The 23,432-nt window shown below is 53.8% G+C and overlaps 1 protein-coding gene across 2 annotated transcripts in view; it reads right to left on the reverse strand.

The window, feature by feature from the left end:
• Window positions 1-23,432, reverse strand: part of WNT10A (Wnt family member 10A) — a 52,757-nt gene that overhangs the window by 16,319 nt on the left and 13,006 nt on the right. For both annotated transcript variants that reach the window (XM_084643405.1, XM_084643406.1), the window contains one exon: window positions 8,111-8,487. In XM_084643405.1, the coding sequence (XP_084499531.1) occupies window positions 8,111-8,487 (377 nt within the window). The remainder of the gene's footprint in view (window positions 1-8,110; window positions 8,488-23,432) is intronic.

The following is a 23,432-nucleotide window of genomic DNA, read 5'->3' on the forward strand; positions in this document are numbered from 1 at the left end:
GCTGGGGATTCTCTAGCTTTTTGTCCACCAGCCACAGCCTCAGGTCGGAAGGGCACTGATCATACAGTTGCTCCAGTACAATTAGGTCAAGCAGGTCCTCTTTAGCTCGGGCCCCAGCTGTCCACTTGCGGGCATACCCCTGCATCCGGTTGACCAGTTGCAGGTAGGTGACCTCAGGCGTTTTACGCTGACTCCGGAACCTTCTCCGGTACATCTCGGGGGTCAGCCCAACTCACGGAGCAGGGCCTGTTTGAACAGTTCATAGTCTCCTGCCTCCGGCCCTGTCATCCGGCTGTACACCTCCACGGCTTTGGGGTCCAGTAAGGGGGTGAGGAACTGGAGCCTGTCTGCAGGGTCAACCCTGTGCAGCTCACAGGCATTCTCAAAGGCCGTCAGGAAGCTATCTATGTCCTCCCCCTCCTTCCGCTGGGCCAGGAAGCACTTATCAAAGTTCCTTGCAGTCCTGGGTCCCCCCGCACTCACCGCAGCCGGGGCCCCACTGCTCCTCAGCCTGGCCAGCTCCAGATCATGCTGTCTTTGTTTCTCCTTCTCCTGATGTTCCCGCTCCTTCTCCTCCTGCTCATGCTTACCTTGTTTTTCATGATCCTCCAGCTCCCTCATTTTCATCTCCCTCTCCCATTCCAGCCGCCTCCGCTCCAGGGATGGGGAGCTCCGCCGGGAGGATCCCCTGCTGGCTGCCGGGGTCAGGGTGCCCTCGATATTCGCTGGGCTTCCCCCAACCCCTCCCCCAGACATAGGTAGGAACGGTCTCGGGGTGTCCTTGGCAGCAGTCTGACCCCTCCCAGCCCGGTCAGGCCCAGGGCCCACGCTGCGTCTGCCGGGCGGCTTCCCTCAGGGACAGGGATCGGGTCATCCAAGCGATCCCCCTCCTCCAACTGGGCAATCAGCTGTTCCTTGGTGGACCTCCCGATGCGCAGCCCCCTCTGCCTGCACAGCTCCACCAGGTCGCTCTTAAGGCGTTTAGCGTACATCTCCCTGCTGGCCCCTCGCAGGCCGGGCAGCTTCCCACGGTTTCCAGGAAAAGCCCTTAGTGTGCCAGTCCTTCTTGAGGTCACCGACTCTTTGCCAGGGTCGAGCTGCAGACTCCTCCGCCTCTGGGACCACTCACTGCAATCCCCCGGGGGACCCTGTTACTGCAAAAGTCCTTCTCTCTGGTCACACACTCCCAGGGGTTAACCGCCCCCTGAAACCTTCTCTCTCTGAATCTTCAGCACGCCTGGTCCCTGTCAATCCCCCTTCATTTTACTGCTCCCCAGTCACTTACTGCAGGAAGTGCCGTTCACGGGGTGCAGTACATCCCACCTCTGCCACCAGTTGTCACGGAGTGTGGGGGAGTCTGGGCCCTGCACCCCTCTTCCTGGGATCCACTGAGACTCTCAGCCAGCCAGTAAAACAGAAGGTTTATTGGACAACAGGAACACAGTCCAAAACAGAGCTTGTGGGTACAACCAGGACCCCTCAGTCAAGTTCTTCTGGGGGAGCAGGGAGCTTAGACCCCAGCCCTGGGGTTCCCTGTGTTCCTCTCCCCAGCTCCAAACTGAAACTAAACCCCCCCAGCAGGTTCCCTGCTGCAGTCTCTGTTCACATTCCCGGGCAGAGGTGTCACCTCCCCCTCCCCCTCCTGGCTCAGGTGACAGGCTCTCAGGTCTCCCATTCGCAAAAAGAAAAGGAGGACTTGTGGCACCTTAGAGACTAACCAATTTATTTGAGCATGAGCTTTCGTGAGCTACAGCTCACTTCATTCAAACTCCCCTGCCACATTCCCAGGTCAACACTCCCCCTCCCTGCTGCGTCACATTGTCACACCAGCCCCGGGGCCGCACTGGGCTCGAGTTAGATAAAATGGTTCCCCGCCTGCTAGCCACAGAGAAGCCACAAGCAGGGTCCATGTCTGGCTCAGAGGACTCTGCACGCCATTCGCCCCTTGTTACTAGAGTAATCTCATGGTGCAATGCCCCAGAACACCTGTGTTAGACAGGAGGCCAGACTAGCTAACCAGGGTGGTCCCTTCTGCCCTTAAGGGGACTCAGAGTTCTGAGCATCTGTCACAGCCTGCACCAACTGTTACTTGTGGTGTGACCAATTGTGTGGTCTCTCCTTGCTTGGGGGTAGAGACCTATATTAACCCCCGCTAGGCAGCTGTGTGGGTGTGCACACAGTGTGTGTATTGCCCAGAGCATACACAGGCTATTACACTGGTAGCTGGTAAAAATGATCCACAAGCCGACCCACATACAGGTGTTCTGATGGCATCCCAGTAACCACACGAGCAACACAAGAGCCACCAGAACCCTGGGCCCGCTCCACATCCCAGGTTCCTCTTCTGCTACATTATTACACACACTATGTTTAGAGAACACTGAGGTTGCAACACTGAGCAGTCAAAAGTTAGGAAATACCAGAAGGAAGGGCGCCCACATAACCTTAATTCAGCCCCCTTGTGTGTATGCATTATGGCTCTTTTGTCCCTTCGGTATTCAAATCAGGCGTTTTCCTCCTCTGCACTTCCTGGGTCCAGCAGGGGGGTAACTGAGGACCCAGGATATACACAGGCTCCCTGATGTCAGTACAGGGCCTGGCTGACACTGTAACCTCTGGCAAGACTGGCAGCCAGGAGGAGCAAATGCAGGGAAAGTCTGGGCTGGAGCACGCTCAGCCACTGTGTGGGGATGGCGCATGTGCTGTCCGGTCACATGTAGAAGCTGAAAGGGGACTGAGCGTGCTCAGTGAGGTTGGAATCAATGGGAAATTTAGCTGCGGAACTCTAACAAGGTTCTACTAAGCACGTGTAAATTGAGACTTTTCAGAGGCCTATAACTTGGCCAAATTTGGGCAGCTTTTCTTGGGAATAATAAAAGACTCATCCCAGTGACCAGGGTGACCTCCCCACCAAATTTTAAGCCCCTGCGCCAAAGCACGGACACACTAGAACTTCTCAAACAAAAGGCCCTATGAATTGTTTTAACAGGGGCGGAACAATATATTGCCCCTCCTCTCGTTCTCGGAAAGGGCTGCACCATTTCTGCTGAACCTGTCCAGGAAAATGCAGCCTGAGGCAGATGCCCAGCTTTGCAAATGTCAGCTTGGATGGTTGAAGTTTGGCAAAGTTATAAGCGACTGAAAATAGGGCCTTATAATGGGAGGTGTTAGAGAACCTGAACTGTGGGTAGGACTACGAGCAGACTAGGACAGCCCGTGTGAAACAGCAAGCAAGGGCCTGATTCTCCCATGGGCTTCATTATGAAAGGGCTCTGTGTGTGTGTGCGTGTGAGCATGTGTTTTACACACATACTGCCTGTTCAGAATGAAGCACATGGGAGAATCAAGCCCTTACTTGCTACTCTACACTGCCCTGTATTGGATGGAATCAGAACTCCTCAGCTGTGTGTCATAGGGTCTATACTGTTAAGAGTGAAGTGGGATTCTCCTTTAGCTTAGGGGATTGTGGACTTGAAGCAAAAGACTTTGAGGATATGTCTGCACAGCAGCTAGAGACCCGCAGCTTGTGCCAGCTGACTTGAGCTCTCGGACCCTGCAGGGTGGGAGGGTCCCAGAGTTGGGGCTCCAGCCCAAGCCCGGGCGTCTACACAGCAAAGGAACAGCCCCACAGCCTGAGCCCCGTGAGCCCGCATGGGCTGGCACTGGCCAGCCAGAGGGTTTTCTTTGCTGTGTAGACACACCCTGAGTTTGATCCCGGCTGCCTCAGCAAAGTTCCTAGGTGGCTACTAATTTGTTACAGGGACAAAACAAACAAATCCGTTTGGCAAAAGCACCAAAGTCTGAGCAACGAGAGCTGGCACCAGCGTGGCCTCAGATGGGAAATCCTTGCGGAGCAAGGGGGCCAACCCGCTGGTCTGTGTTTCGACTAGCTGAGGAGAAGACTGATGGAGCTCGCGGATCAGCAACGCACCAATTGCACGAGAGCTTCCCAAAGACCACCTAGAGTCTGAGCGTATGGGGAAAGTTTTACTTGTCTGCACTGCCCAGTGACTAGCAGAATGGGGCCCTGCTCCGGGCCTGGGGTTCCCAGATGCAACTGTAATAGAAAGAATAATAAAATAAAGAACACGCTTTTTTAAAAATTCTATTCAGCGAGTCCCTCCGCCGTGGGTCGCCTGCAGGGATACGGGTTGTATGGTTCCGCTCGAAGAAAAGAAACCCCCAGATTAGAGGTTTTGGGGGGATTTGCAGTCAGATCTGAACAGCTGAGAGCTGGAGGAGGGGCAGCTGTGACAGCACCAATAACTAAGCCAATTGTGTCATTAGAGGAGAGTTTGGAACAAACTGATAAACTAAACAGCAATAAGTCACCAGGACCAGATGGGATCCCCCAAGAGTTCTGAAGGAACTCAAATGTGAAAGTGCAGGACTACTAACTGTCGTCTGTAACCTATCGTTTAAATCAGCTACCAGATGACTGGAGGGTAGCTAATGTGATGCCAATTTTTAAAAAAGACTCCAGAGGCAATCCCGGCAATTACAGGCCGGTAAGCCTGACTTCAGTACCGGGCAAACTGGTTGAAACGATAGTAAAGAACAAAATTATCAGACACAGAGATGAACATAATTTGTTGGGGAAGAGTCAACATGTTTTTTGTAAAGGGAAATCAGGCCTCACCAATCTATTAGAATTCTTTGAAGGGGTCAACAAGCATGTGGACAAGGAGGATCCAGTGGATCTAGCGTATTTAGATTTTCAGAAAACCTTTGACAAGGTTCCTCACCAAAGTCTCTTAAGCAAAGTAAGCTGCCACGGGATAAGAGGGAAGGTCCTTTCATGGATCAGTAACCGGTTAAAAGATAGGAAACAAAGGGTAGGAATAAATGGTCAGTTTTCAGAATGGATAGTGGTAAATAGTGGTGTCTCCCAAGGGTCTGTACTGGGATCAGTCCTATTCAAAATATTCATAAATGATCTGGAAAAAGGGGTAAACAGTGAGGTGGCAAAATCTGCAGATGATACAAAAGTACTCAAGATAGTTAAGTCCCAGGCAGACTGAGAAGAGCTACAAAGGGATCTCTCAAAACTGGGTGATTTGGCAACAAAATGGCAGCTGAAATTCAATGTTGATAATTGCAAAGTAATGCACAATGGAAAACATAATCCCAACCCTACATATACAATGATGGGGTCTAAATCAGCTGTTACCAATCAAGACAGAGATCTTGGAGTCATGGTCGATAGTTCTCTGAAATCATCCACTTCATGCGCAGCGGCCGTCAAAAAAGCGAACAGAATGTTGAGAATCATTAAGAAAGAGACAGATAATAAAACAGAAAATATCATGTTGCCTCTATATAAATCCATGGTACGCCCACACCTTGAATACTGCATGCAGATGTAGTTGCCCCATCTCAAAAAAGATATATTGGAATTGGAAAAGGTTCAGAAAAGGGCAACAAAAATGATTAGGGCTATGGAACAGCTGCCGTATGGGGAGAGATTAATAAGACTGAGACTTTTCAGCTTGGAAAAGAGATGACATGGAGGGGATACGATAGAGGTCTATAAAATCATGACTGGTGTGGAGAAAGTAAATAAGGAAACGTTATTTACTTCTTCTCATAACACAAGAACTAGGGGTCACCCAATGAAATTAATAGGCATCAGGTTTAAAACAAACAGAAGTATTTTTTCACTCAACACACAGTCAACCTGTGGAACTCCTTGCCAGAGGATGTTGTGAAGGCCAAGACTATAACAGGGTTAAAAAAAGAACTAGTTAAGTTCATGGAGGATAGGTCCATCAATGGCTATTAGCCAGGATGGGCAGGGATGGTGTCCCTAGCCTCTGTTTGCCAGAAGCTGGGAATGGGCGAGGGGAAGGATCACTGGATGATTCCCTGTTCGGTTCATTCCCTCTGGGGCACCTGGCCCTGGCCACTGTCGGCAGACAGGACACTGGGCTAGACGGACCTTTGGTCTGACCCAGTCTGGCCGTTCTTAGGTTCTTAGGTTCTTAGGTTCTAATTGCCTGATGACATACTTTAGTTTATTTGCATATTGCATTCCTATTGGTTGAAAGGCTTTAAAGGTCTGTGTGGGGTTTTGTCCCCTCTTCCCGCAGGCAGTTCGCCCAGGGTGCTATTTGCCCTCAGGCCGGCCCCACGGGAAGGAGTCCCTGCCTGCATGGTGGGGATCTCTGCTTCTCCAGCCTGCACAGCCACAACTGCTGGGAGGGAGTTTGGGGATAGGAGGGGCTGCAGGGGTGAGGGCTGTGGGGCTGAGGATGAGAGGCTTGGGGTGTGGGAGGGGGCTCAGGGCTGAGGCAGAGGATTAGGGTGCAGGGGGATGAGGGCTCTGGCTGGGGCTGGGGTTGGGGGGTTTGGGGTGTTGGAGAGGCTCAGGGCTAGGGCAGAAGGACAGGGTAAGGGCAGTCTGCCCTGCCGTTAGTGAATAGGGGGCACTAGGACCCTGCAGCAGCAGTTGATGCGGGGAGCCTGCAGAGCAGAGTCAGCATGAGCCGCAGTCTCTGGGGCCAGGGGAGGAGAGTGGGGGCAGCAAGTGGGGGCCGGGGGACACTTGGGGGAGCTGCAGGGGGGCGGCAGGCAGGGCCGAGGGAGAGACCTGGCCCCAAACATTGGTGGAGCCGGGCCCCCGGGCCCTGAATATTGGTGGAGCCCAGGCACCATGAGTGTATATAACTCGCCGCCCCTGCACCCTTGTGCACCAGGCCATCTTTGCTTTGCTGACCCCTCCGGTGTGCATGGACACACCCACACATGCACACCTGCCCACCTGCACACACAGCCCCCTGGCCCCCAAGGCCTGTGGCTCCCTTGAAGCCTTTCCAGCAAAGCCTGGCCAAATTCCAAGTGGGGCGATTCCATTCTGCCCCCGAAGTGCCCCCGCAGCTCTTGTTCTCCAGGTCCCGTCCTACCCTGCTGAGCACTGTGAACCAGCTGCCACGTCACACCCCGAGGGGGCTGCCGCTCAGTGGTGGGTGGTGGGACATCCCCTCCCCCCGCCCAACGTCCATACACGGGACAAACGTCCCGTCAGCATTAGTGCAACCGCTCCCTCAGCTCCCTCCTGAAAACCCACCTCTATTGCGGCGCCAGCCAACCCCCCCCACCCAGCCTTGGCCCAGCAAGTGCTGAGCTGGGGCTGCTGCTTCTCTGCTGCTCTCGGCTTATTGTTCCCCCTCTCTGCCTGTTTCCTCTACCGATCGCGCCCTGTCCGACCTGTGGCCTGGCAGCTCTCTGGGGCAGGGGCCATCCTGATCCGTCTGCCCAACGCCCAGCGCCATGCGGCCCGGATGGGGCTAATGGGGATGGACTGGAAGGCGCCCTGCAGAAGTGCAAAGAGCTTCTGATCTTGTGATGCCCTCCGCGGGGCTGTGCAGCCGTGTGACGGTGCGAGGAGCAAGCCCCCCGGTGCAGAGCGGGTCTCTCTGGCAAAGATGCCACGGCTCCCGCAAGAGGAAGATGTTTGCAAGGCGGGGGAGTCCCAGGCTCTCTTTTCCAGCCTGGTCTGGCTGAGGTGCCCCAAACCAAACCCCAATTCCTGTCTCTGTCAGACAACCCAGAACCCAACCAAAACAATCCCGACTCTGCTTCGCTCCGAATCTTTTCAGATGATTTGCTTCCCTCGAGGTGGGAAAAGAGAGCGGGGGATTTAAACCCAAAGAGAGGGAGAAAGGGGGATTTTCCCCACCAAAACGAAATGCGGAGAAATGCTTCCAAAAGACGCAGAGGAAAGTGGGAGTTTTCTGGCAGAAACGCCAGCTTGGTGGAATAGGGCGACCAGACAGCAAGTGTGAAAAATCGGGACGGGGGTGGGGGGTAATAGGAGCCTCTATAAGAAAAAGACCCCCAAATCACGATGGTCCCTCTAAAATTGGGACAACTGGTCACCCTAGGTGGAAAGGCCGTTTCAGGTCAAAATTTTCATTCAACAACAACATTTCGAGCAGCTGTGGGCATGAGCAGCTTCCCCCGCCCCCCATTCCAGGAACCTGCCCTGGCTGCCCCTCGCAGAGGCATCGAGCGGGGGGATGTCCCCCAGTGCTGCCATGCCTGCCCCTGCTGCCCCTGTGCACCACGGCGCCCCCCAGGGGAGATCTGCCTGCAGCGCGCACGGACTCACCTGCCGGCCAACACGGTTGTTGTGCAGCCTCATGCGGGAGTGGATGTCCCTGTAGGTTTCCCGGGAGTCGAGGAAATCCTTGGAAAACTTCTCCCCATAGTCCATATCGGGGCTGCAGCCCCCCCACTCCCAGGAGTCCTGGAGCCCTGGGGCCTCGGCCGGCATGTGCTCCAGGCGGACCCCGTGCACCATCCCTTTGCCCCGGTTCATGGCCTCCAGCTGGAGCCGGTGCAGCTTCGTGCGGAAGGCTTCCTCGTCCCCCCGGCGCTTCTGGTCGCAGCCGCAGGCCTGCAGCTTGCCGAGGGCGCAGGCGTTGGAGACGGCGTGCACCACCCCGGCGGCCGCAATGGCGTAGGCAAAGGCGCTCTCCCGGAAGCCTGCGAGGAAGCAAAGGGCGGGGGGTCAGTCAGAGGCTGGGAAAGCAGGGGGTCCGGCCGGGGGACAGGCAGGACGGGGCACCGGGGGGGTCAGCCCAGCCCAGAGGAGTCAGGGTCTCCCAGCAGACCGACTGGCCAGCCGGGGCGGCGACAAGGCCTGGTTCGGCCTCCAGAACGCCCTGGGCTCTGCTGAGGTCTCCAGCACGGAGGCCGGTCGGCGCCAGTGGGGCTGGGAGCTGCTGGGATGTGGTGATGCCTGCCCTGAGGCCCCGGGGAAGTGCTGAGGGGGGCGACCTTCCGAGAGCCTCTCCCCCGGCCCCCGGGAGCCAGGCAGCCCTTCCACGAGGAGGCTCACCTGGGGCCCCACCGAGTGCCTGGCGCTGCTTCTTCCCCTCTAAGCGCTGAGCAAGGTGCTCAGTGCTGCCCCGGGGGGGGGGGGGACGACGACAGGGGTTCACCTACGGGGGGGGGAGGGGATGCCAAGGACAGCACAGGCCCACAGGCACCCGCGGAGGGTCCAATCCACAGGGGTTGAAGGTGTCTCTGCCTCTTTCTATGCTGTGCCTCCCACCATCCGCCCCCCCGGCCCCTTCTCCGGGGACCCCTCCAGCCCCCTGCCCTGCACCCACGCAGCCTGGAGCGCCTCTCTCACTCCCTCCCTTCCTGCCCTCCCACCCCAGCTCCCAACGTCTCACCCCTTTCACCCCACCCCGATCGCCCCGATCGCCAAGCCTAGGCTGGGCTCTCTCCTGCTGCAACCTTCCGCTGTCTGGCCTGCCCAGCCCATGGTCCGTCTGCTGCCCTCCCCCACCCCCCCACAGCAGACAGCCCTGCCACAGCCCTTCCCTCCACAGAGTGCAAAGCTCGTTGCAAAGCTGGGTCGGTATCATCACTGTCACTTTGCAGTGAGGGGGAACTGAGGCAGGGCCAGGGCAGGGGACTCCCCCCAGCTCTCACAGTGAGGCAGTGGCAGATAAAGGAGCGAAACTGAGACCTCCTGATTCCTGGTCGGGTGCCCCTTCCGCAGGCCCCCCCAACCCCCTGCAGCCCCTCGCCTGCTGCCCTAGGTCCCACGCTGCTTCTGCATCACAGCTCAAGCCAGATCTCCTGCCCGTCCAAGCTCTCCATACCTCCAGCCCTGCCTCTGTCCATCCCTCCCCTGCCCCCTGCTTCCTGCCCCCTGCGTCTCCCCACGTGGCTGGAACGTGCCCAGCGCTGCGAGAATCCCGCCTTGCTGGGACTCCTCCATGCTCCGGGAGTCACTCCCTGCTCTGTGTTCCCTCTTGTCTTGTCTGCTTCTGTTGCCCTTTCACTGTAAGCCCTTGGGGGCAGATATCTGGTAACGCCTTGGCAGCGCCCTCCCACCACGCCGCAGGCATGATTCAGGGACCCCTTCCTCCACTGGGTCGGGGGGCTGCATTTCAGGGGGGCAGGGAGGCTCCAACAGTAAGAATGAGCTGCTCCGGAAGGGACCCCCTTTGCAGGCTGCGACCCCTTCTGGTAGGAGCCAGTATGTCTGCCAAGGTGGCGCTCCCATTCCACAGAGGGCATTTCATGCTGCCCCCGACTGGCTCGCCGGCAGCAGAGGAGACGGCCCGGGGCAGCTGGCATGTTCGAGAGGCGAGAGAAAAGTCCTGGATTCACACATATCAGGTGGAGACTGACAGGAGTTCAAGGAAAGCACACAGCGGGCATTGTCTCAGCATAGCAGTGCCCGGTGGCAAAGGAGGGGGTAAGGAGGATGCAGCTTTGCAGACGTTTGCTTTCTGCATCACAATCCCCCATGGTGCAGATGGGAAACTGAGGCCAGATTATGTGACTTGCCCAAGAGGTCACATGAGAAATCTGTGGCAGAATGGGGACCTGACCCAGAGTCTCCCAAGTCCCAGGATACAGCTCTAACCACTGGGTTACCCTTCCCCTCCCTCTCTCTGCTTTGTTCATCGCCCTGCCTGGGAGCAGAGTGATTGGTTTGATCTGACCTAGGGCTGGAGTCTCTGCTCCGTGGGGTGCAGGGGGTGTCAAGCTGCTGGAGACACCGTCAGGGAGCTCCCTGCGCAGGGGACTCGCCTACGGAGCTGGCAGTGAAGGCTTTGCCGGCCTCCACACCGGGCTGCTCAGAAAATGCCGATTATTTTGTGTGGGAAATTTGGAGGGGGGAAATCGGGGGGGGGGGGTTCCTTCCAAATTCCCATTCAGATTTTTTGGTGATTTCCAACAAAAAGCCGAAAATCTGTCGGCTTTGGAGAGCTGAAGTTTTCCCAACAGGCCGAAAGCTTCCTGCGGAAACCCTGGTCCGGGTCGAAAGGTTGTGGGCGGCCCGGAAAATGTTTAGCTTGTTAAGTATTCATTCCAATGAAATTAAACTAATTAAAATGTGTAAACGCCAGCTGAAGGCGAGGGAGGGGCTGGGGCCGAGCAGAGCTCCCCCGTGATCCTCATGGCTCTAATTCACAGCAGGTCGGGCCGCCCGGGGTTCCAGGAGCTGCAACTCCTGAGTCCCACCCACTGCACCCACCAGGGCTAAGGTGGGGAGAGGAATCCGGCTTATCCACTGGTGTTTCTCTCCAGGGCTGGTGCTCTAGCCCCTTCCTTTGGAAAGCTGGTTCCTGGGGTCATGGATCAGTGTTCACGTCATGCTCCCCATCAGTGCCCGGCCCGAGCCGGGGAAGCTAACGATCCAACCAACGGACCACGTTCGGTGATGAATCCTGCGGTACCACCTGCATTAAGAAGAAGCCTGCAGCGCCCTGTGAAGACGGGTCAGGATCGCGAGTCTCCTTGGACAGACGGGAAAACTGGAGCCTGGAGCTGGGAGGTGCCTTCCCCAAGGTCACGCAAGGTCAGTGAGCAGAAGAGTAGGCCACAGAACCCAGGAGTCCTGCCCAAGCCCTTGTCCCCCGGCCCCCACTGCTCAGATGCCTCGAGGGGAAGCGAGAGCTGCAAGGGGTCAAAGAGCCCCTCTCAGGCTGATGTCCGGGTGAGGAAGGGATCTTGGCTTTCACAGGGCGAGGCCGGCAGGGCAGCCCGGAAACGGACAACTGCTCTGCTGGGCAGGCTCCCGCTTGGAGCGCACAGGACAGTATGCGATCGGGGTCCCCAGGACAGCCGCCTGGTGTGGATCCTGTGTTCCCTACCCCTCAGACTGGGCCTCCTGGCTCAATCCCCACGCCAGCCTTCTGCCCACCACAGCTCACCCGGGGTGGGGATGGGGGGGTGTCCAAGGCAGCCTTGGTCTTAACCAGCAACCCCCAACTCACTGCCTTGCTCCATGCCCCCCAGGGCGTCATAGAATCATAGATATCAGGGTTGGAAGAGACCTCAGGAGATCATCTAGTCCAACCCCCTGCTCAAAGCAGGACCAACCCCAACTTAATCACCCCAGCCAGGGCTTTGTCAAGCCGGGCCTTAAAAACCTCTAAGGATGGAGATTCCACCACCTCCCTAGGTAACCCATTCCAGTGCTTCACCACCCTCCTAGTGAAAAAGTTTTTCCTAACATCCAACCTAGACCTCCCGCACTGCAACTTGAGACCATTACTCCTCGTTCTGTCATCTGCCACCACTGAGAACAGCCGAGCTCCATCCTCTTTGGACCCCCCCTTCAGGTAGTTGAAAGCAGCTATCAAATCCCCCCTCATTCTTCTCTTCTGCAGACTAAACAATCCCAGTTCCCTCAGCCTCTCCTCGTAAGTCATGTGTTCCAGCCCCCTGATCATTTTCACTGCCCTCCACTGGACTTTCTCCAGTTTGTCACACCCCTTCTGTAGTGGGGGGGCCCAAAACTGGAAGCAGTACTCCAGATGTGGCCTCATCAATGCCGAATAGAGGGGAATAATCACTTCCCTCGATCTGCTGGCAATGCTCCTACTAATGCAGCCCAATTTGCCGTTAGCCTTCTTGGCAACAAGGGCACACTGTTGACTCATATCCAGCTTCTCAACCACTGTAACCCTAGGTCCTTTTCTGCAGAACTGCTGCCGAGCCATTCGGTCCCTAGTCTGTAGCGGTGCATGGGATTCTTCCGTCCTAAGTGCAGGACCCTGCACTTATCCTTATTGAACCTCATCAGATTTCTTTTGGCCCAATCCTCCAATTTGTCTAGGTCCTTCTGTATCCTATCCCTGCCCTCGAGCATATCTACCACTCCTCCCAGTTTAGTGTCATCCGCAAACTTGCTGAGAGTGCAATCCACACCATCCTCCAGATCATTGATGAAGATATTGAACAAAACTGGCCCCAGGACCGACCCTTGGGGTACTCCACTTGATACCGGCTGCCAACTAGACACGGAGCCATTGATCACTGCCCATTGAGCCCGACAATCTAGCCAACTTTCTATCCACCTTATCGTCCATTCATCCAGCCAATACTTCTTTAACTTGCTGGCAAGAATACTGTGGGAGACCGTGTCAAAAGCTTTGCTAAAGTCAAGGTATATCATGTCCACTGCTTTCCCCATATTCACAGAGCCAGTTATCTCATCACAGAAGGCAATCAGGTTGGTCAGGCATGACTTGCCCTTGGTGGATCCATGTTGACTGTTCCTGATCACCTTCCTCTCCTCCAAGTGTTTCAAAATGGATTCATTGAGGACCTGCTCCATGATTTTTCCAGGGTGAGGTGAGGCTGACCGGTCTGTAGTTCCCTGGATTCTCCTTCTTGCCTTTTTTAAAGATGGGCACTATATTTGCCTTTTCCCAATCGTCCGGGACCTCCCCTGATTGCCGCGAGTTTTCAAAGATAATGGCCAATGGCTCTGCAATCACATCCGCCAACTCCCTCAGCACCCTCGGATGCAGCGCATCCGGCCCCATGGACTTGTGCACATCCAGCTTTTCTAAATAGTCCTTAACCTGTTCTTTCACCACCGAGGGCTGCTCACCTCCTCCCCATTGTGTGCTGCCCAGTGCAGCAGTCTGGGAGCTGACCTTGTCTGTGAAGACCGAAGCAAAAAAAGCATTGAGTATTTCAGCTTTTTCCACATCCTCTGTCACTAGGTTGCCTCCCCCATCCAGCAAGGGGCCCACACTTTCCCTGACCTTCTTGTTGCTAACATACCTGTAGAAACCCTTCTTGTTCCCCTTCACATCCCTTGCTAGCTGCAACTCCAGTTGTGTTTTGGCCTTCCTGATTACACCCCTGCATGCTCGAGCAATATTTTTATACTCCTCCCTAGTCATCTGTCCAAGTTTCCACTTCTTGTAAGCTTCCTTTTTGTGTTTTGTGTTCACCGAAGATTTCACTGTTAAGCCAAGCTGGTCGCCTGCCATATTTGCTCTTCTTTCTGCACATCGGGATGGTTTGTTCCTGGGCCTTCAATAAGGATTCTTTAAAATACAGCCAGCTCTCCTGGGCTCCTTTCCCCCTCACATTAGCCTCCCAGGGGATCCTGCCCATCAGTTCCCTGCGGGAGTCACAGTCTGCTTTTCTGAAGGCCAGGGTCTGTGCTCTGCTGCTCTCCTTTCTGCCTTTTGTCAGGATCCTGAACTCGACCATCTCATGGTCACCACTGCCCAGGTTGCCACCCACTTCTACGTCCCCAACAATTCTTCCCTGTCTGCCCGGGGCAGCCGCAGAGCCCCACTGACCACAGCCACCCTGCTCTGCCTGAGAGCTGGGGCAAGAGCTCCCAGTGAGTGTGCGAACCCAGCGGTGCCCCTGGGCTGCTTCCACCAGCTGGGAAAGAGCCGCGGCGTGGGTGTGCCGTACACCGTGGGCGCATGGCGAGAGCTGGGGCAGGAGGGGCCAGTGTGTGACCTGTCTTCCATCCTTTGGCCTCCAGCAGCATCTTTTCCATTGGCATGGGGGCTGTACGGTGCCTGGGGGCTGTACGGGGTTTGAGGACTGAATGGGGTTTGAGGACTGTATGGGGTTGGGGGCTGTATGGGGGCTGGCAGCTGAACAGGGCGTGGGGCTGGGGGCTGTAGGCAGACTGGGGGCTGTATGGTGGTTGGGGGCTGAACGGGGGCTAGGGCCTATATGGGCGTTGGGGGCTGTACAGGGCTGGGGGCTGTATGGGGGTTGGGGGCTATACGGGGGTTGGGGGCTTTGCTGGGGATTCCGATGGGGCAGGCGTAATCCAGCCAGAGCCAGAGTCAAAGCAGAGCGTAGAGCCCAGGATCAGGCCCCTTCACACTCAATGCCAGGAGAATGTCGAACAAGTGAAGGGCGCTCTGGGGACAGCAGTGGGAAGGGGGGCTGGTATCAGAGCAGCGGGTAACGCGGGGCGCTAGCTTCTGAACAGAGGCTAAAAGAGAAAGAGGGGCAAGACCATCTAAGGGCTCCGTCTTGCAGCCTCGGTCATCGGGATCGGCCCCATGCGCTCCCATGCTAATCCCCCCACCTTCTCCCCTTCCGAGGTGGCTGGTGAGGGCCAAGCCATGGGGAGAACATGAAAGCAAACAGCATGTTCCTGCAGGCCCCCCAGCTGAGCCAGCTCCCGCAAGGCCCCGAAATGGCCTGTGAAAGTGATGCCCAGCTGGGAAGCTCGCCTTGTGCCAGCCACAGCCTGCAGGGAGCACGCGGCGTGCCGGGGGAGACGCTCCAGCTGGATGTCATTAGAGCTCCGCGGACGGAGAACGCCAGCAACAGCAGCTTCAGACTGCGCCCCCCTCCCCGCCCCCCCACCAACAGCACGGGCTGGGGATCTCTGCAGGCGGCAGATCTGGGGTGCAGCTGGTAGGGGTGCTGAGCAGGGACCGTTAATCAAAGCTGCTTCAGATCGGGGGGCTGCAACAATGTGTATAGTGGGGGGTGAACCCTGTGCATGATGGAAACCACTGCAAGGTAGGGGGCGCGGCGGCCTGCCCAGCCCCTCCACGCCAGACCTGCTGGCTTTTCTCACTGAGACGGGCCGGTTGGGAACTCAGGGTTCCTTCCCCACGAGAGACGCGGCACCAGTGGGTATTTCCCGTTGTTGCTGCAATACTTCGGGTTCTTGTTGAAAGCCCTGAAATTTGTTGTTGATTTTGCTTTTTTCGCTTTGGGGGGGCGTCGGGTTTTTCAACAACTATGCGGAACATTTTTGATCCAAACAGAGGGTTGGGAGGGGGGTGTCCAAAAACGTCCAGGGTTTCCGTCGAAAGACGGCTTTCGATGAAAACGGTCGCAGCAGCTCTGGTCTGAGCCTGGGACCAGGGTAGCTACGCACATTGCAGCACGAGCATGGTTCCACCTGGCCTGCACCTGGCTCTCGCTGTTTGCAGGCATGACAGGCCCCTATCTCGGGCCTGGCAACGTCTGTGACTGCCAGACCCACTGGGGGGCAGATCCGCGAGACGGCCCACCTGGTTTGCCAGCCACGGTTGTGCCATTAGAGGAGAAACTGCTTTGATGGCCGCCCGCGGTGAGGTGCAAATGTCCCCTGGTGTATTTATTGGGTACTTAGCAAGCTTCACAAAGCTTTTCAGTGATTCATTGCCGTCTGCTTAGCAAGCTACTATAATCTTATGAGACGGACGCGAAATGCAGCTCCGAAACCTGAACGGAACGCCACGCTGCCGATTTGCGCGTTCATTTTTAAAATGCACTGGTGTAAAATAAACGAGACGCTGCTTAAAAGCAATCAGAATCTGCTCGCGGCCTCTTCTGTACCGTCTGACAAACTCATTCCCCGGGCCCCTGCGTCTTCCAGTGCCCAAGGTTAACAGTGCAATGTTTTCCGCTAATGCAGCCACACCAGTGCCTCCTTGCGGAGAACACGGGGGGGTCGTTGTTACAAAGCAAAGCACCATCACGGTTATTAGAAAATGAACTCCAGGGCATCTGCAAACAGTGATTTCTTTCTAACCCTTACGAGCCAGCCGAGTCAAGGACAATTTTCACCAGCACATCATGTACGTCTCCTCCCTCAGGCCCAGTTCTCTGCCAAACCCTCCTTTTCCAGCTCCACCGGCTTCAGAGGAAGAGCCGTTCAAAACGGCGGTGATATCGGTCTTTCACAAGGAGGCCCATGGCTGTCCCTCCCCACCTGTTCTCAGTAACGATGGCCCCAGTTTTGCTCAAACTTTCCAAAAAGATTCACGCTTGGACGGAGCTCAAACCTGAAACAATTGCAGGCCAAAAGGGGAAGGTTTTGAGCAACTGAAAAAAGGGGGTGTGAGCACGGGAACTCTTGGGCACCCTAGGTCTGGCTGTCGCTAAGCACTGCAGGTATAATGTGAGCATGGGTCTGTTTTAAGTGTTGTCGGCATTCTGCGTTCCACCAGAGCCACATTGGAACCCACCAGGGATCAGAAACGGAGCAGTGCGGCTGCAGGCAACGGCCACAGTCACTTCCCCTCTCTTGGCAGAGGCACTTCCCAGGAGCCCATCCATGGACGGCACAGGAGAGCGTGAATAACCCTGCCCCAGGGACACGCGGCATGTTTACGGAGGAGTTCTAGGTCCACGGTAGGCATAAGGCCCCGACGGCACAGCCTGGGTCACCACAACCCTCCTGGGACGACAGAGGATGTTACAGCCCAAGCCTACGCAGACTCTGGGGCTATTAGAGAGGCCATGGGAAAGTCAGCTTCCCCAGGACACTGCAGCTCTGACCCTGCCAGGCCCACCAACTCTCACAGAAACCCCAATGTGGCCAGGCGTAAAGACCTTGCTGAACCAGGTGCTATCTGACAGCAGTTCTGAAAACACCCGTCCCCGCTGCGGCTCAGATTCCAGTGTCCAGAACGCTTGGGAGCGTTCATCTGTGCAGGCTCCATGTACCCAAACTGGAGCCAACCAAGAGAGTGTGGACAGTTTACCAGGAGAACGTAAGAACCAAGGGTCCATCTAGCCCAGTGTCCTGTCTCCGACAGTGGCCAGTGCCAGGTGCTTCAGAGGGAACAAAGAGAACAGGGCAACTATCGAGCAATCCATCCCCTGTTGTCCAGTCCCAGTTTCTGGCAGTCAGAGGTTTAGGGACACCCAGAGCAGGGGGTTGCATCCCTGACCAGCTGGCTAATAACATTGATGAACTTATCTAATTCTTTTGAATCCAGTTATACTTTTGGCCTCCACAACATCTCCTGGCAATGAGTTCCGCAGGTTGACTGTGCCTTGTGTGGAGAAATACTTTCTTTTGTTTGTTTTAAACCAGCTGCCTATTCATTTCATTGGGTGACCCCTAGTTCTTGTGTTATGAGAAGAAGTAAATAACATTTCCTTATTTACTTTCTCCACACCAGTCATGATTTTATAGACCTCTGTCATATCCCCCCTTAGTCGTCTCTTTTCTAAGATGAACAGTCCCAGTCTTATTACTCTCTCCTCACATAGAAGCTGTTCATAGAATCATAGAATCATAGAATATCAGGGTTGGAAGGGACCCCAGAAGGTCATCTAGTCCAACCCCCTGCTCGAAGCAGGACCAATTCCCAGTTAAATCATCCCAGCCAGGGCTTTGTCAAGCCTGACCTTAAAAACCTCTAAGGAAGGAGATTCTACCACCTCCCTAGGTAACGCATTCCAGTGTTTCACCACCCTCTTAGTGAAAAAGTTTTTCCTAATATCCAATCTAAACCTCCCCCACTGCAACTTGAGACCATTACTCCTCGTTCTGTCATCTGCTACCATTGAGAACAGTCTAGAGCCATCCTCTTTGGAACCCCCTTTCAGGTAGTTGAAAGCAGCTATCAAATCCCCCCTCATTCTTCTCTTCTGCAGGCTAAACAATCCCAGCTCCCTCAGCCTCTCCTCATAACTCATGTGTTCCAGTCCCCTAATCATTTTTGTTGCCCTTCGCTGGACTCTCTCCAATTTATCCACATCCTTCTTGAAGTGTGGGGCCCAAAACTGGACACAGGACTCCAGATGAGGCCTCACCAATGTCGAATAGAGGGGAACGATCACGTCCCTCGATCTGCTCGCTATGCCCCTACTTATACATCCCAAAATGCCATTGGCCTTCTTGGCAACAAGGGCACACTGCTGACTCATATCCAGCTTCTCGTCCACTGTCACCCCTAGGTCCTTTTCTGCAGAACTGCTGCCTAGCCATTCGGTCCCTAGTCTGTAGCTGTGCATTGGGTTCTTCCATCCTAAGTGCAGGACCCTGCACTTATCCTTATTGAACCTCATCAGATTCCTTTTGGCCCAATCTTCCAATTGGTCTAGGTCCTTCTGTATCCTATCCCTCCCCTCCAGCGTATCTACCACTCCTCCCCTGTTCCATCACCCTGCTCAGTTTTGCTGCCCCTCTCTGTACCTTTTCCAATTCTAATTTCTTTTTTAGATGAAGCAACCAGAAGTCAAGGTGTGGGCATACCATGGGTTTCTATAGTGGCATTATGATATTTTCTCTTATTATCGATCCCTTTCGTAATGGTTCCTGACATTCTTTTTGCTTTTTTGACGGCCACTGCACATTGAGTGGATGTTTTCAGAGAACTATCCACAGTGACTCCAAGATCTTTCCTGAGTGGTCACAGCTAATTTGGACCCCATCATTTTATAGGTATAGTTGGGATTATGTTTTCCAACGTGCATTACTTTGCATTTATCAACATTGAATTTCATCTGCCGTTTTGTTGCTCAGTCACCCAATTTTGTGAGATCCCTTCATAACGCTTTGCAGTCAGTTTTGGACGTAACTATCCTGAGTACTTCTGTATCATCTGCAAACAGCCACCTCACTGTTTACCCCCTTTTCCAGATCATCTATGAATATGTTGAATAGCACAGGTCCCCATACAGATACTTGGGAGACGTCACTATTTACCACTTTCAGTTGTGAAAACTGACCATTTATTCCTACCCTTTGTTTCCTGTTTTTTAACCAGTTCCTGATCTATGAGAGGACCTTCCCTCTTATCCCATGACAGTTTACTTTGCTTCAGAGCCTTTGGTGAGGGACCTTGTCAAAGGCTTTCTGAAAGTCCAAGTACCCTACAGCCACTGGATCCCCCTTGTCCACATGCTTGTTGACCCCCCTCAAAGAATGCTAATAGATTGGCGAGGCCTGATTGCCCTTGACAAAAGCTGTGTCGACTCTTCCCCAACATATTGCGTCCATCTCTGTGTCTGACAATTCTGTTCTTTACTCTAGGTTTCAGAGTAACAGCCGTGTTAGTCTGTATTCGCAAAAAGAAAAGGAGGACTTGTGGCACCTTAGCGACTAACCAATTTATTTGAGCATGAGCTTTTGTGAGCTACAGCTCCCTTCATCGGATGCATACTGCGGAAAGTACAGAAGATCTTTTTATACACACAAAGCATGAAAAAATGGGTGTTTACCACTACAAAAGGTTTTCTCTCCCCTCACCCCACTCTCCTGCTGGTAATAGCTTATCTAAAGTGATCACTCTCCTTACAATGTGTATGATAATCAAGGTGGGCCATTTCCAGCACAAATCCAGGGATTAACAAGAACCCTGTTAATGGGGTTCCAGGGGTGGGTCTGTGCTGTGGATGGCATTGTGTTCTGCACGGCTGAGGTTGTGGGGCAAGTGATGCTGCTTTTCCACAATTTCAGCCCGTGCACGTCGGCGGAAGCACTCCATGTAGAAGTCCAGTCTGCTGTCTCGACCTTCAGGAGGAGTCCACCTAGAATCCTTCTTTTTGTAGTGTTGGTAGGGAGGTCTCTGTGGATTAGTATGTTGTTCAGAGGTGTGTTGGAAATATTCATTGAGTCGGAGATGTCGAAAATAGGATTTTAGGTCACCACAGAACTGTATCATGTTCGTGGGGGTGGAGGGGCAGAAGGAGAGGCCCCGAGATAGGAGAGCTGCTTCTGCTGGGCTGAGAGTATAGTTGGATAGGTTAACAATATTGCTGGGTGGGTTGAGGGAACCATTGCTGTGGCCCCTTGTGGCAAGTAGTAGTTTAGAAAGTTTAGTGTCCTTTTTCTTTTGTAGAGAAGCAAAGTGTGTGTTGTAAATGGCTTGTCTAGTTTTAGTAAAGTCCAGCCACGAGGAAGTTTGTGTGGAAGGTTGGTTTTTAGGAGAGTAAATTGTGGAAAAGCAGCATCACTTGCCCCACAACCTCAGCCGTGCAGAACACAATGCCATCCACAGCCTCAGAAACAACTCTGACGTCATAATCAAAAAGGCTGACAAAGGAGGTGCTGTTGTCATCATGAATAGGTTGGAATATGAACAAGAGGCTGCTTGGCAGCTCTCCAACACCACTTTCTACAAGCCATTACCCTCTGATCCCACTGAGAGTTAACAAAAGAAACTACAGCATTTGTTCAAGAAACTTCCTGAAAAAGCACAAGATCAAATCCGCACAGACACACCCCTGGAACCCCGACCTGGGATATTCTATCTACTACCCAAGATCCATAAACCTGGAAATCCTGGGCGCCCCATCATCTCAGGCATTGGCACCCTGACAGCAGGATTGTCTGGCTATGTAGACTCCCTCCTCAGGCCCTACGCTACCAGCACTCCCAGCTACCTTCGAGACACCACTGACTTCCTGAGGAAACTACAATCCATGGGTGATCTTCCTGAAAACACCATCCTGGCCACTATGGATGTAGAAGCCCTCTACACCAACATTCCACACAAAGATGGACTACAAGCCGTCAAGAACACTATCCCCGATAATGTCACGGCTAACCTGGTGGCTGAACTTTGTGACTTTGTCCTTACCCATAACTATTGTACATTTGGGGACAATGTATACCTTCCGATCAGCGGCACTGCTATGGGTACCCGCATGGCCCCACAGTATGCCAACATTTTTATGGCTGACTTAGAACAACGCTTCCTCAGCTCTCGTCCCCTAAAGCCCCTACTCTACTTGCGCTACATTGATGACATCTTCATCATCTGGACCCATGGAAAAGAAGCCCTTGAGGAATTCCACCATGATTTCAACAATTTCCTTCCCACCACCAACCTCAGCCTGGTCCAGTCCACACAAGAGATCCACTTCCTGGACACTACAGTGCTAATAAAGGATGGTCACATAAATACCACCCTATACCGGAAACCTACTGACCGCTATTCCTACCTGCATGCCTCCAGCTTTCACCCTGACCTCACCACACGATCCATCGTCTACAGCCAAGCTCTGCGATACAACCGCATTTGCTCCAACCTCTCAAACAGAGACAAACACCTAGAAGATCTCTATCAAGCTTTCTTACAACTACAATACCCACCTGCAGAAGTGAAGAAACAGATTGATAGAGCCAGAAGAGTTCCCAGAAGTCACCTACTACAGGACAGGCCTAACAAAGAAAATAACAGAATGCCACTAGCTGTCACCTTCAGCCCCCAACTAAAACCCCTCCAACACATTATTAAGGATCTGCAACCTATCCTAAAGGATGACCCAACACTCTCACAAATCTTGGGAGACAGGCCAGTCCTTGCCTACAGACAGCCCCGCAACCTGAAGCAAATACTCACCACCAACCACATACCACACAACAGAACCACTAACCCAGGAACCTACCCTTGGAACAAAGCCCGTTGCCAACTGTGCCCACATATCTATTCAGGGGACACCATCACAGGGCCTAATAACATCAGCCACACTATCAGAGGCTCGTTCACCTGCACATCCACCAATGTGATATATGCCATCATGTGCCAGCAATGCCCCTCTACCATGTACATTGGTCAAACTGGACAGTCTCTACGTAAAAGAATAAATGGACACAAATCAGATGTCAAGAATTATAACATTCATAAACCAGTCAGAGAACACTTCAATCTCTCTGGTCACGCGATTACAGACATGAAAGTTGCTATATTACAACAAAAAGCTTCAAAACCAGACTCCAGCGAGAGACTGTTGAATTGGAATTCATTTGCAAATTGGATACAATTAACTTAGGCTTGAATAGAGACTGGGAGTGGCTAAGTCATTATGCAAGGTAACCTATTTCCCCTTGTTTTTTCCTACCCCTCCCTCCCCCCAGACGTTCTTGTTAAACCCTGGATTTGTGCTGGAAATGGCCCACCTTGATTATCATACACATTGTAAGGAGAGTGATCACTTTAGATAAGCTATTACCAGCAGGAGAGTGGGGTGGGGGGAAAGAAAACATTTTGTAGTGATAAACACCCATTTTTTCATGGTTTGTGTGTATAAAAAGATCTTCTACACTTTCCACAGTATGCATCTGATGAAGTGGGCTGTAGCTCACGAAAGCTTCTGCTCAAATAAATGGGTTAGTCTCTAAGGTGCCACAAGTCCTCTTGTTCTTTACTCTAGTTTCAACCAGTTTGCCCGGTACCGAAGTCAGGCTCGCCGGCCTGTAACTGCCGGGGTCGCCTCTGGAGCCCGTTTTAAAAGGTGGCATGGCGTTAGCTCCCCTCCAGCCGTCTGGCCCCGAGGCGGATTTAAGCAATAGGTCACACGCCACGGCTGGCAGTTCTGCAGTTGCACATCTGAGTTTCTTCAGAGCTCTGGGCCGATCCCATCTGGTCCTGGTGACTTATTGCTGTTCAGTGTATTGATTTGTTCCAAACCCTCCTCGACTGACACCTCAGTCTGGGACCGTTCCTCAGGTTTGTCCCTAACAAGAATGGCTCAGGTGTGGGAGCCTCCCTCACAAAGTTGGCAGCGATGACTGATGCAGATAACGCATTTAGCTTCTTCACAAGGGCCTTGTCTTCCTTGAGTGCTCTGTTAGCCCTTCCATCATCCAGTGGCTCCGCTGATTGTTTGGCTGGCGTCCTGCGTCCCATGTACTTATAAAAAGGTCACACTAATTAATTTGCATTACACTGAGCCAATTACAGCTGCCTTCCTCTTTAATGTGGATGCAGAAACTGTAGAGACAACAATCCCAGCATGCAATGTGGCCTGTTTGGGTCAAACGAGCCTGCTGCGTGGGACCTAGACCTAGGGACCTAGACCTCCTGCTGGTGTCAACACTATCCTGGTGTGGGCCAAGTGGAGCTGGATGGAGAGCTGCAGTCGTGCAGTCACCTCTCCCCATTAAAGGGCTCTGGCTCTTTCTGGGCCACAATCAGAACCAACCAGAACCTGCCACCGAACCC

This window comes from Lepidochelys olivacea, assembly GCF_965140295.1.
Source record: "Lepidochelys olivacea isolate rLepOli2 genome assembly, chromosome: 11".
NCBI lineage: Eukaryota > Metazoa > Chordata > Testudines > Cheloniidae > Lepidochelys > Lepidochelys olivacea.